This window comes from Gadus chalcogrammus, chromosome 6 (assembly GCF_026213295.1).
Source record: "Gadus chalcogrammus isolate NIFS_2021 chromosome 6, NIFS_Gcha_1.0, whole genome shotgun sequence".
In the NCBI taxonomy this organism is placed as follows: Eukaryota; Metazoa; Chordata; class Actinopteri; order Gadiformes; family Gadidae; genus Gadus; species Gadus chalcogrammus.
The window spans coordinates 9,546,866-9,559,177 of record NC_079417.1 but is presented as its reverse complement, the minus strand read 5'-3'; the positions used below and the strand labels follow the sequence as shown (position 1 = coordinate 9,559,177).

The 12,312-nt window shown below is 44.7% G+C and overlaps 1 protein-coding gene across 1 annotated transcript; it reads right to left on the bottom strand.

Moving 5' to 3' along the window:
- Positions 1-2,782: 2,782 nt before the first annotated feature.
- On the bottom strand, positions 2,783-12,256 carry LOC130384290 (mucin-2-like). The gene is made up of 2 exons (XM_056592412.1): positions 3,189-12,256; positions 2,783-2,955 (listed from the first exon to the last, which is right to left on the bottom strand). Exons 1-2 carry the CDS (start codon positions 11,854-11,856, stop codon positions 2,783-2,785), a joined length of 8,841 nt encoding a protein of 2,946 aa, XP_056448387.1. The 5' UTR covers positions 11,857-12,256.
- Positions 12,257-12,312: the final 56 nt, after the last annotated feature.

The following is a 12,312-nucleotide window of genomic DNA, read 5'->3' as shown; positions in this document are numbered from 1 at the left end:
AGAGGATTGATCTGTAGAGACATTTTCTTGAGGTTTTGTTGTGAATGCTGGTTTCTCTGTACTATAGAGTGAAGAAGGTGGGGACAAGGTTGATTTTATACCATCAATTGCTTTATCTGATGCTGTGGTCACTGCAGGTTTCTCTGTGGTGAACAAAGAAGAAATGGTGGTTGAGATAATTAACGATTCATCAGTAAATATCGTAGAAGTCAGGTCCGCTGGAAATTCTGTGTCAGAAGGAGTAGTTACTACGGCTGTGGCCGCCTCTGTGCTTGATCCATAGAAGGAAGGGGAAGATTCCAGCATGATAGGTTCTTTGCTAACACCATATTCCTCGATCTCATCGCTAGAATCAACGGATGCCTCAGGTGATGTTGAACTTTGAGAGCTGGTTATGGAACTGGTCTTTGTGACATCTGAGGCAACATATGTTGATGGCATCACTGTCTGATTTGAAATATCCACTACAGTTTCTGATGACACTGTGGATGGTCCCTCTGTGCTTGCCAGGGGAGATACAGTTGTGACAGCAGACATCTGAGAGAACACGTCAGGAGCTTCATCACCAGAACCAGCTTCATCACCAGAACCAGCTTCATCTTTAGATGTTAGATCAGCACTGATCTCTGTCTTCTCTGTGATTGGCGAGACTGACGACTTTCCTGAGGGTATCATGGTCGGTTTTTCAGTACTTAACAAAGACGATGATGTGCCAGCGGAGGTCTCACTGCCTGGAGACATATCTGTACTTGTCTGTTCTGGTTGCTCACTTGAGATGGCGGTAGCTGTTTCAGTGGAAAAGGAGGGAGAAGCAGAAGTAGTAGATATTTTAACAGCAGCTGCATCTTTTTCTGGCTCCGTTGTACTCAACACAGAGGATGATGTGGTAGTAACAGTCTCTTGGGTGGACACATCAATTGTTTGACCATCTGAGCCCTCTTCAAGGGTTGAAGATGAAACTACACTATCTCCTGGTGTAACAGAGGCTGTCTTTGATTGGCTTGTGGGCGTGTCAGTGCTGTACAGAGAGGATGCTGGATATGCTGTTGTCCTTGAACTGTCAATTGTTTCATGGGATTCTGTTGTCACTGATGGTTTCTTTGTGCTGAACGTTGATGTTGATGATTCTGTTTCAGTCTCTTTAGGAGACCCATCAGATGTAACTTCACCAGAGCCCTCCTCTGTTGATGCAAAAATGGAACTAGCCTCTGCTGTGATAGAGGATTGATCTGTAGAGACATTTTCTTGAGGTTTTGTTGTGAATGCTGGTTTCTCTGTATTATAGAGTGAAGAAGATGGGGACAAGGTTGATTTTATACCATCAATTGCTTTATCTGATGCTGTGGTCACTGCAGGTTTCTCTGTGGTGAACAAAGAAGAAATGGTGGTTGAGATAATTAAAGATTCATCAGTAAATATCGTAGAAGTCAGGTCCGCTGGAAATTCTGTCTCAGAAGGAGTAGTTACTACTGCTGTGGCCGCCTCTGTGCTTGATCCATAGAAGGAAGGGGAAGATTCCAGCATGATAGGTTCTTTGCTAACACCATATTCCACGATCTCATCGCTAGAATCTGCGGATGCCTCAGGTGATGTTGAACTTTGAGAGCTGGTTATGGAACTGGTCTTTGTGACATCTGAGGCAACATATGTTGATGGCATCACTGTCTGATTTGAAATATCCACTACAGTTTCTGATGACACTGTGGAAGGTCCCTCTGTGCTTGCCAGGGAAGATACAGTTGTGACAGCAGACATCTGAGAGAACACGTCAGGAGCTTCATCACCAGAACCAGCTTCATCACCAGAACCAGCTTCATCTTTAGATGTTAGATCAGCACTGATCTCTGTCTTCTCTGTGATTGGCGAGACTGACGACTTTCCTGAGGGTATCATGGTCGGTTTTTCAGTACTTAACAAAGACGATGATGTGCCAGCGGAGGTCTCACTGCCTGGAGACATATCTGTACTTGTCTGTTCTGGTTGCTCACTTGAGATGGCGGTAGCTGTTTCAGTGGAAAAGGAGGGAGAAGCAGAAGTAGTAGATATTTTAACAGCAGCTGCATCTTTTTCTGGCTCCGTTGTACTCAACACAGAGGATGATGTGGTAGTAACAGTCTCTTGGGTAGACACATCAATTGTTTGACCATCTGAGCCCTCTTCAAGGGTTGAAGATGAAACTACACTATCTCCTGGTGTAACAGAGGCTGTCTTTGATTGGCTTGTGGGCGTGTCAGTGCTGTACAGAGAGGATGCTGGATATGCTGTTGTCCTTGAACTGTCAATTGTTTCATGGGATTCTGTTGTCACTGATGGTTTCTTTGTGCTGAACGTTGATGTTGATGATTCTGACCCATCAGATGTAACTTCACCAGAGCCCTCCTCTGTTGATGCAAAAATGGAACTAGCCTCTGCTGTGATAGAGGATTGATCTGTAGAGACATTTTCTTGAGGTTTTGTTGTGAATGCTGGTTTCTCTGTATTATAGAGTGAAGAAGATGGGGACAAGGTTGATTTTATACCATCAATTGCTTTATCTGATGCTGTGGTCACTGCAGGTTTCTCTGTGGTGAACAAAGAAGAAATGGTGGTTGAGATAATTAAAGATTCATCAGTAAATATCGTAGAAGTCAGGTCCGCTGGAAATTCTGTCTCAGAAGGAGTAGTTACTACTGCTGTGGCCGCCTCTGTGCTTGATCCATAGAAGGAAGGGGAAGATTCCAGCATGATAGGTTCTTTGCTAACACCATATTCCACGATCTCATCGCTAGAATCTGCGGATGCCTCAGGTGATGTTGAACTTTGAGAGCTGGTTATGGAACTGGTCTTTGTGACATCTGAGGCAACATATGTTGATGGCATCACTGTCTGATTTGAAATATCCACTACAGTTTCTGATGACACTGTGGAAGGTCCCTCTGTGCTTGCCAGGGAAGATACAGTTGTGACAGCAGACATCTGAGAGAACACGTCAGGAGCTTCATCACCAGAACCAGCTTCATCACCAGAACCAGCTTCATCTTTAGATGTTAGATCAGCACTGATCTCTGTCTTCTCTGTGATTGGCGAGACTGACGACTTTCCTGAGGGTATCATGGTCGGTTTTTCAGTACTTAACAAAGACGATGATGTGCCAGCGGAGGTCTCACTGCCTGGAGACATATCTGTACTTGTCTGTTCTGGTTGCTCACTTGAGATGGCGGTAGCTGTTTCAGTGGAAAAGGAGGGAGAAGCAGAAGTAGTAGATATTTTAACAGCAGCTGCTTCTTTTTCTGGCTCCGTTGTACTCAACACAGAGGATGATGTGGTAGTAACAGTCTCTTGGGTGGACACATCAATTGTTTGACCATCTGAGCCCTCTTCAAGGGTTGAAGATGAAACTACACTATCTCCTGGTGTAACAGAGGCTGTCTTTGATTGGCTTGTGGGCGTGTCAGTGCTGTACAGAGAGGATGCTGGATATGTTGTTGTCCTTGAACTGTCAATTGTTTCATGGGATTCTGTTGTCACTAATGGTTTCTTTGTGCTGAACGTTGATGTTGATGATTCTGTTTCAGTCTCTTTAGGAGACCCATCAGATGTTACTTCACCAGAGCCCTCCTCTGTTGATGCAAAAATGGAACTAGCCTCTGCTGTGATAGAGGATTGATCTGTAGAGACATTTTCTTGAGGTTTTGTTGTGAATGCTGGTTTCTCTGTACTATAGAGTGAAGAAGGTGGGGACAAGGTTGATTTTATACCATCAATTGCTTTATCTGATGCTGTGGTCACTGCAGGTTTCTCTGTGGTGAACAAAGAAGAAATGGTGGTTGAGATAATTAACGATTCATCAGTAAATATCGTAGAAGTCAGGTCCGCTGGAAATTCTGTGTCAGAAGGAGTAGTTACTACGGCTGTGGCCGCCTCTGTGCTTGATCCATAGAAGGAAGGGGAAGATTCCAGCATGATAGGTTCTTTGCTAACACCATATTCCTCGATCTCATCGCTAGAATCAACGGATGCCTCAGGTGATGTTGAACTTTGAGAGCTGGTTATGGAACTGGTCTTTGTGACATCTGAGGCAACATATGTTGATGGCATCACTGTCTGATTTGAAATATCCACTACAGTTTCTGATGACACTGTGGATGGTCCCTCTGTGCTTGCCAGGGGAGATACAGTTGTGACAGCAGACATCTGAGAGAACACGTCAGGAGCTTCATCACCAGAACCAGCTTCATCACCAGAACCAGCTTCATCTTTAGATGTTAGATCAGCACTGATCTCTGTCTTCTCTGTGATTGGCGAGACTGACGACTTTCCTGAGGGTAACATGGTCGGTTTTTCAGTACTTAACAAAGACGATGATGTGCCAGCGGAGGTCTCACTGCCTGGAGACATATCTGTACTTGTCTGTTCTGGTTGCTCACTTGAGATGGCGGTAGCTGTTTCAGTGGAAAAGGAGGGAGAAGCAGAAGTAGTAGATATTTTAACAGCAGCTGCTTCTTTTTCTGGCTCCGTTGTACTCAACACAGAGGATGATGTGGTAGTAACAGTCTCTTGGGTGGACGTATCAATTGTTTGACCATCTGAGCCCTCTTCAAGGGTTGAAGATGGAACTACACTATCTTCTGGTGTAACAGAGGCTGTCTTTGATTGGCTTGTGGGCGTGTCAGTGCTGTACAGAGAGGAGGCTGGATATGCTGTTGTCCTTGAACTGTCAATTGTTTCATGGGATTCTGTTGTCACTGATGGTTTCTTTGTGCTGAACGTTGATGTTGATGATTCTGTTTCGGTCTCTTTAGGAGACCCATCAGATGTTACTTCACCAGAGCCCTCCTCTGTTGATGCAAAAATGGAACTAGCCTCTGCTGTGATAGAGGATTGATCTGTAGAGACATTTTCTTGAGGTTTTGTTGTGAATGCTGGTTTCTCTGTACTATAGAGTGAAGAAGGTGGGGACAAGGTTGATTTTATACCATCAATTGCTTTATCTGATGCTGTGGTCACTGCAGGTTTCTCTGTGGTGAACAAAGAAGAAATGGTGGTTGAGATAATTAACGATTCATCAGTAAATATCGTAGAAGTCAGGTCCGCTGGAAATTCTGTGTCAGAAGGAGTAGTTACTACGGCTGTGGCCGCCTCTGTGCTTGATCCATAGAAGGAAGGGGAAGATTCCAGCATGATAGGTTCTTTGCTAACACCATATTCCACGATCTCATCGCTAGAATCTGCGGATGCCTCAGGTGATGTTGAACTTTGAGAGCTGGTTATGGAACTGGTCTTTGTGACATCTGAGGCAACATATGTTGATGGCATCACTGTCTGATTTGAAATATCCACTACAGTTTCTGATGACACTGTGGATGGTCCCTCTGTGCTTGCCAGGGGAGATACAGTTGTGACAGCAGACATCTGAGAGAACACGTCAGGAGCTTCATCACCAGAACCAGCTTCATCACCAGAACCAGCTTCATCTTTAGATGTTAGATCAGCACTGATCTCTGTCTTCTCTGTGATTGGCGAGACTGACGACTTTCCTGAGGGTAACATGGTCGGTTTTTCAGTACTTAACAAAGACGATGATGTGCCAGCGGAGGTCTCACTGCCTGGAGACATATCTGTACTTGTCTGTTCTGGTTGCTCACTTGAGATGGCGGTAGCTGTTTCAGTGGAAAAGGAGGGAGAAGCAGAAGTAGTAGATATTTTAACAGCAGCTGCTTCTTTTTCTGGCTCCGTTGTACTCAACACAGAGGATGATGTGGTAGTAACAGTCTCTTGGGTGGACATATCAAATGTTTGACCATCTGAGCCCTCTTCAAGGGTTGAAGATGGAACTACACTATCTTCTGGTGTAACAGAGGCTGTCTTTGATTGGCTTGTGGGCGTGTCAGTGCTGTACAGAGAGGAGGCTGGATATGCTGTTGTCCTTGAACTGTCAATTGTTTCATGGGATTCTGTTGTCACTGATGGTTTCTTTGTGCTGAACGTTAATGTTGATGATTCTGTTTCGGTCTCTTTAGGAGACCCATCAGATGTTACTTCACCAGAGCCCTCCTCTGTTGATGCAAAAATTGAACTAGCCTCTGCTGTGATAGAGGATTGATCTGTAGAGACATTTTCTTGAGGTTTTGTTGTGGATGCTGGTTTCTCTGTACTATAGAGTGAAGAAGGTGGGGACAAGGTTGATTTTATACCATCAATTGCTTTATCTGATGCTGTGGTCACTGCAGGTTTCTCTGTGGTGAACAAAGAAGAAATGGTGGTTGAGATAATTAACGATTCATCAGTAAATATCGTAGAAGTCAGGTCCGCTGGAAATTCTGTGTCAAAAGGAGTAGTTACTACGGCTGTGGCCGCCTCTGTGCTTGATCCATAGAAGGAAGGGGAAGATTCCAGCATGACAGGTTCTTTGCTAACACCATATTCCACGATCTCATCGCTAGAATCTGCGGATGCCTCAGGTGATGTTGAACTTTGAGAGCTGGTTATGGAACTGGTCTTTGTGACATCTGAGGCAACATATGTTGATCGCATCACTGTCTGATTTGAAATATCCACTACAGTTTCTGATGACACTGTGGATGGTCCCTCTGTGCTTGCCAGGGAAGATACAGTTGTGACAGCAGACATCTGAGAGAACACGTCAGGAGCTTCATCACCAGAACCAGCTTCATCACCAGAACCAGCTTCATCTTTAGATGTTAGATCAGCACTGATCTCTGTCTTCTCTGTGATTGGCGAGACTGACGACTTTCCTGAGGGTAACATGGTCGGTTTTTCAGTACTTAACAAAGACGATGATGTGCCAGCGGAGGTCTCACTGCCTGGAGACATATCTGTACTTGTCTGTTCTGGTTGCTCGCTTGAGATGGCGGTAGCTGTTTCAGTGGAAAAGGAGGGAGAAGCAGAAGTAGTAGATATTTTAACAGCAGCTGCTTCTTTTTCTGGCTCCGTTGTACTCAACACAGAGGATGATGTGGTAGTAACAGTCTCTTGGGTGGACATGTCAATTGTTTGACCATCTGAGCTCTCTTCAAGGGTTGAAGATGAAACTACACTATCTTCTGGTGCAACAGAGGCTGTCTTTGATTGGCTTGTGGGCGTGTCAGTGCTGTACAGAGAGGAGGCTGGATATGCTGTTGTCCTTGAACTGTCAATTGTTTCATGGGATTCTGTTGTCACTGATGGTTTCTTTGTGCTGAACGTTAATGTTGATGATTCTGTTTCGGTCTCTTTAGGAGACCCATCAGATGTTACTTCACCAGAGCCCTCCTCTGTTGATGCAAAAATGGAACTAGCCTCTGCAGTGATAGAGGATTGATCTGTAGAGACATTTTCTTGAGGTTTTGTTGTGAATGCTGGTTTCTCTGTACTATAGAGTGAGGAAGGTGGGGACAAGGTTGAGTTTATACCATCAATTGCTTTATCTGATGATGTTGTCACTGCAGGTTTCTCTGTGGTGAACAAAGAAGAAATGGTGGTTGAGATAATTAAAGATTCATCAGTAAATATCGTAGAAGTCAGGTCCGCTGGAAATTCTGTGTCAGAAGGAGTAGTTACTACTGCTGTGGCCGCCTCTGTGCTTGATCCATAGAAGGAAGGGGAAGATTCCAGCATGATGGGTTCTTTGCTAACACCATATTCCACGATCTCATCGCTAGAATCTGCGGATGCCTCAGGTGATGTTGAACTTTGAGAGCTGGTTATGGAACTGGTCTTTGTGACATCTGAGGCAACATATGTTGATCGCATCACTGTCTGATTTGAAATATCCACTACAGTTTCTGATGACACTGTGGATGGTCCCTCAGTGCTTGCCAGGGGAGATACAGTTGTGACAGCAGACATCTGAGAGAACACGTCAGGAGCTTCATCACCAGAACCAGCTTCATCACCAGATCCAGCTTCATCTTTAGATGTTAGATCAGCACTGATCTCTGTCTTCTCTGTGATTGGCGAGACTGACGACTTTCCTGAGGGTAACATGGTCGGTTTTTCAGTACTTAACAAAGACGATGATGTGCCAGCGGAGGTCTCACTGCCTGGAGACATATCTGTACTTGTCTGTTCTGGTTGCTCGCTTGAGATGGCGGTAGCTGTTTCAGTGGAAAAGGAGGGAGAAGCAGAAGTAGTAGATATTTTAACAGCAGCTGCTTCTTTTTCTGGCTCCGTTGTACTCAACACAGAGGATGATGTGGTAGTAACAGTCTCTTGGGTGGACATATCAATTGTTTGACCATCTGAGCCCTCTTCAAGGGTTGAAGATGAAACTACACTATCTTCTGGTGTAACAGAGGCTGTCTTTGATTGGCTTGTGGGCGTGTCAGTGCTGTACAGAGAGGAGGCTGGATATGCTGTTGTCCTTGAACTATCAATTGTTTCATGGGATTCTGTTGTCACTGATGGTTTCTTTGTGCTGAACGTTGATGTTGATGATTCTGTTTCAGTCTCTTTAGGAGACCCATCAGATGTTACTTCACCAGAGCCCTCCTCTGTTGATGCAAAAATGGAACTAGCCTCTGCTGTGATAGAGGATTGATCTGTAGAGACATTTTCTTGAGGTTTTGTTGTGAATGCTGGTTTCTCTGTACTATAGAGTGAAGAAGGTGGGGACAAGGTTGATTTTATACCATCAATTGCTTTATCTGATGCTGTGGTCACTGCAGGTTTCTCTGTGGTGAACAAAGAAGAAATGGTGGTTGAGATAATTAACGATTCATCAGTAAATATCGTAGAAGTCAGGTCCGCTGGAAATTCTGTGTCAAAAGGAGTAGTTACTACGGCTGTGGCCGCCTCTGTGCTTGATCCATAGAAGGAAGGGGAAGATTCCAGCATGATAGGTTCTTTGCTAACACCATATTCCACGATCTCATCGCTAGAATCTGCGGATGCCCCAGGTGATGTTGAACTTTGAGAGCTGGTTATGGAACTGGTCTTTGTGACATCTGAGGCAACATATGTTGATGGCATGACTGTCTGATTTGAAATATCCACTACAGTTTCTGATGACACTGTGGATGGTCCCTCTGTGCTTGCCAGGGAAGATACAGTTGTGACAGCAGACATCTGAGAGAACACGTCAGGAGCTTCATCACCTGAACCAGCTTCATCACCAGAACCAGCTACATCTTTAGATGTTAGATCAGCACTGATCTCTGTCTTCTCTGTTGTTGGCGAGACTGACGACTTTCCTGAGGGTAACATGGTCGGTTTTTCAGTACTTAACAAAGACGATGATGTGCCAGCGGAGGTTTCACTGCCTGGAGACATATCTGTACTTGTCTGTTCTGGTTGCTCACTTGAGATGGCGGTAGCTGTTTCAGTGGAAAAGGAGGGAGAAGCAGAAGTAGTAGATATTTTAACAGCAGCTGCTTCTTTTTCTGGCTCCGTTGTGCTCAACACAGAGGATGATGTGGTAGTAACAGTCTCTTGGGTGGACATATCAATTGTTTGACCATCTGAGCCCTCTTCAAGGGTTGAAGATGAAACTACACTATCTCCTGGTGTAACAGAGGCTGTCTTTGATTGGCTTGTGGGCGTGTCAGTGCTGTACAGAGAGGATGCTGGATATGCTGTTGTCCTTGAACTGTCAATTGTTTCATGGGATTCTGTTGTCACTGATGGTTTCTTTGTGCTGAACGTTGATGTTGATGATTCTGTTTCAGTCTCTTTAGGAGACCCATCAGATGTTACTTCACCAGAGCCCTCCTCTGTTGATGCAAAAATGGAACTAGCCTCTGCTGTGATAGAGGATTGATGTGTAGAGACATTTTCTTGAGGTTTTGTTGTGAATGCTGGTTTCTCTGTACTATAGAGTGAGGAAGGTGGGGACAAGGTTGATTTTATACCATCAATTGCTTTATCTGATGCTGTTGTCGCTGCAGGTTTCTCTGTGGTGAACAAAGAAGAAATGGTGGTTGAGATAATTAAAGATTCATCAGTAAATATCGTAGAAGTCAGGTCCGCTGGAAATTCTGTCTCAGAAGGAGTAGTTACTACTGCTGTGGCCGCCTCTGTGCTTGATCCATAGAAGGAAGGGGAAGATTCCAGCATGATGGGTTCTTTGCTAACACCATATTCCATGATCTCATCGCTAGAATCTGCGGATGCCTCAGGTGATGTTGAACTTTGAGAGCTGGTTATGGAACTGGTCTTTGTGACATCTGAGGCAACATATGTTGATGGCATCACTGTCTGATTTGAAATATCCACTACAGTTTCTGATGACACTGTGGATGGTCCCTCTGTGCTTGCCAGGGAAGATACAGTTGTGACAGCAGACATCTGAGAGAACACGTCAGGAGCTTCATCACCAGAACCAGCTTCATCACCAGAACCAGCTTCATCTTTAGATGTTAGATCAGCACTGATCTCTGTCTTCTCTGTGATTGGCGAGACTGACGACTTTCCTGAGGGTAACATGGTCGGTTTTTCAGTACTTAACAAAGACGATGATGTGCCAGCGGAGGTCTCACTGCCTGGAGACATATCTGTACTTGTCTGTTCTGGTTGCTCACTTGAGATGGCGGTAGCTGTTTCAGTGGAAAAGGAGGGAGAAGCAGAAGTAGTAGATATTTTAACAGCAGCTGCTTCTTTTTCTGGCTCCATTGTACTCAACACAGAGGATGATGTGGTAGTAACAGTCTCTTGGGTGGACATATCAATTGTTTGACCATCTGAGCCCTCTTCAAGGGTTGAAGATGAAACTACACTATCTCCTGGTGTAACAGAGAATGTCTTTGATTGGCTTGTGGGCGTGTCAGTGCTGTACAGAGAGGAGGCTGGATATGCTGTTGTCCTTGAACTGTCAATTGTTTCATGGGATTCTGTTGTCACTGATGGTTTCTTTGTGCTGAACGTTGATGTTGATGATTCTGTTTCATTCTCTTTAGGAGACCCATCAGATGTAACTTCACCAGAGCCCTCCTCTGTTGATGCAAAAATGGAACTAGCCTCTGCTGTGATAGAGGATTGTTCTGTAGAGACATTTTCTTGAGGTTTTGTTGTGAATGCTGGTTTCTCTGTACTATAGAGTGAAGAAGGTGGGGACAAGGTTGATTTTATACCATCAATTGCTTTATCTGATGCTGTGGTCACTGCAGGTTTCTCTGTGGTGAACAAAGAAGAAATGGTGGTTGAGATAATTAACGATTCATCAGTAAATATCGTAGAAGTCAGGTCCGCTGGAAATTCTGTGTCAGAAGGAGTAGTTACTACTGCTGTGGCCGCCTCTGTGCTTGATCCATAGAAGGAAGGGGAAGATTCCAGCATGATAGGTTCTTTGCTAACACCATATTCCACGATCTCATCGCTAGAATCTGCGGATGCCTCAGGTGATGTTGAACTTTGAGAGCTGGTTATGGAACTGGTCTTTGTGACATCTGAGGCAACATATGTTGATGGCATCACTGTCTGATTTGAAATATCCACTACAGTTTCTGATGACACTGTGGATGGTCCCTCTGTGCTTGCCAGGGAAGATACAGTTGTGACAGCAGACATCTGAGAGAACACGTCAGGAGCTTCATCACCAGAACCAGCTTCATCACCAGAACCAGCTTCATCTTTAGATGTTAGATCAGCACTGATCTCTGTCTTCTCTGTGATTGGCGAGACTGACGACTTTCCTGAGGGTAACATGGTCGGTTTTTCAGTACTTAACAAAGACGATGATGTGCCAGCGGAGGTCTCACTGCCTGGAGACATATCTGTACTTGTCTGTTCTGGTTGCTCACTTGAGATGGCGGTAGCTGTTTCAGTGGAAAAGGAGGGAGAAGCAGAAGTAGTAGATATTTTAACAGCAGCTGCTTCTTTTTCTGGCTCCGTTGTGCTCAACACAGAGGATGATGTGGTAGTAACAGTCTCTTGGGTGGACATATCAATTGTTTGACCATCTGAGCCCTCTTCAAGGGTTGAAGATGAAACTACACTATCTCCTGGTGTAACAGAGAATGTCTTTGATTGGCTTGTGGGCGTGTCAGTGCTGTACAGAGAGGAGGCTGGATATGCTGTTGTCCTTGAACTGTCAATTGTTTCATGGGATTCTGTTGTCACTGATGGTTTCTTTGTGCTGAACGTTGATGTTGATGATTCTGTTTCATTCTCTTTAGGAGACCCATCAGATGTAACTTCACCAGAGCCCTCCTCTGTTGATGCAAAAATGGAACTAGCCTCTGCTGTGATAGAGGATTGTTCTGTAGAGACATTTTCTTGAGGTTTTGTTGTGAATGCTGGTTTCTCTGTACTATAGAGTGAGGAAGGTGGGGACAAGGTTGATTTTATACCATCAATTGCTTTATCTGATGCTGTGGTCACTGCAGGTTTCTCTGTGGT

Bases quoted from the DNA above. Each gene is read 5' to 3' on its own strand.
- LOC130384290 (XM_056592412.1), bottom strand. From the start codon at position 11,856: ATGTCCACCCAAGAGACTGTTACTACCACATCATCCTCTGTGTTGAGC. The intron at 2,956-3,188 runs GTGAGCAACCAG...GTGTTCTCTCAG, and splicing joins AACAGCTACCGCCATCTCAA to ATGTCTGCTGTCACAACTGT.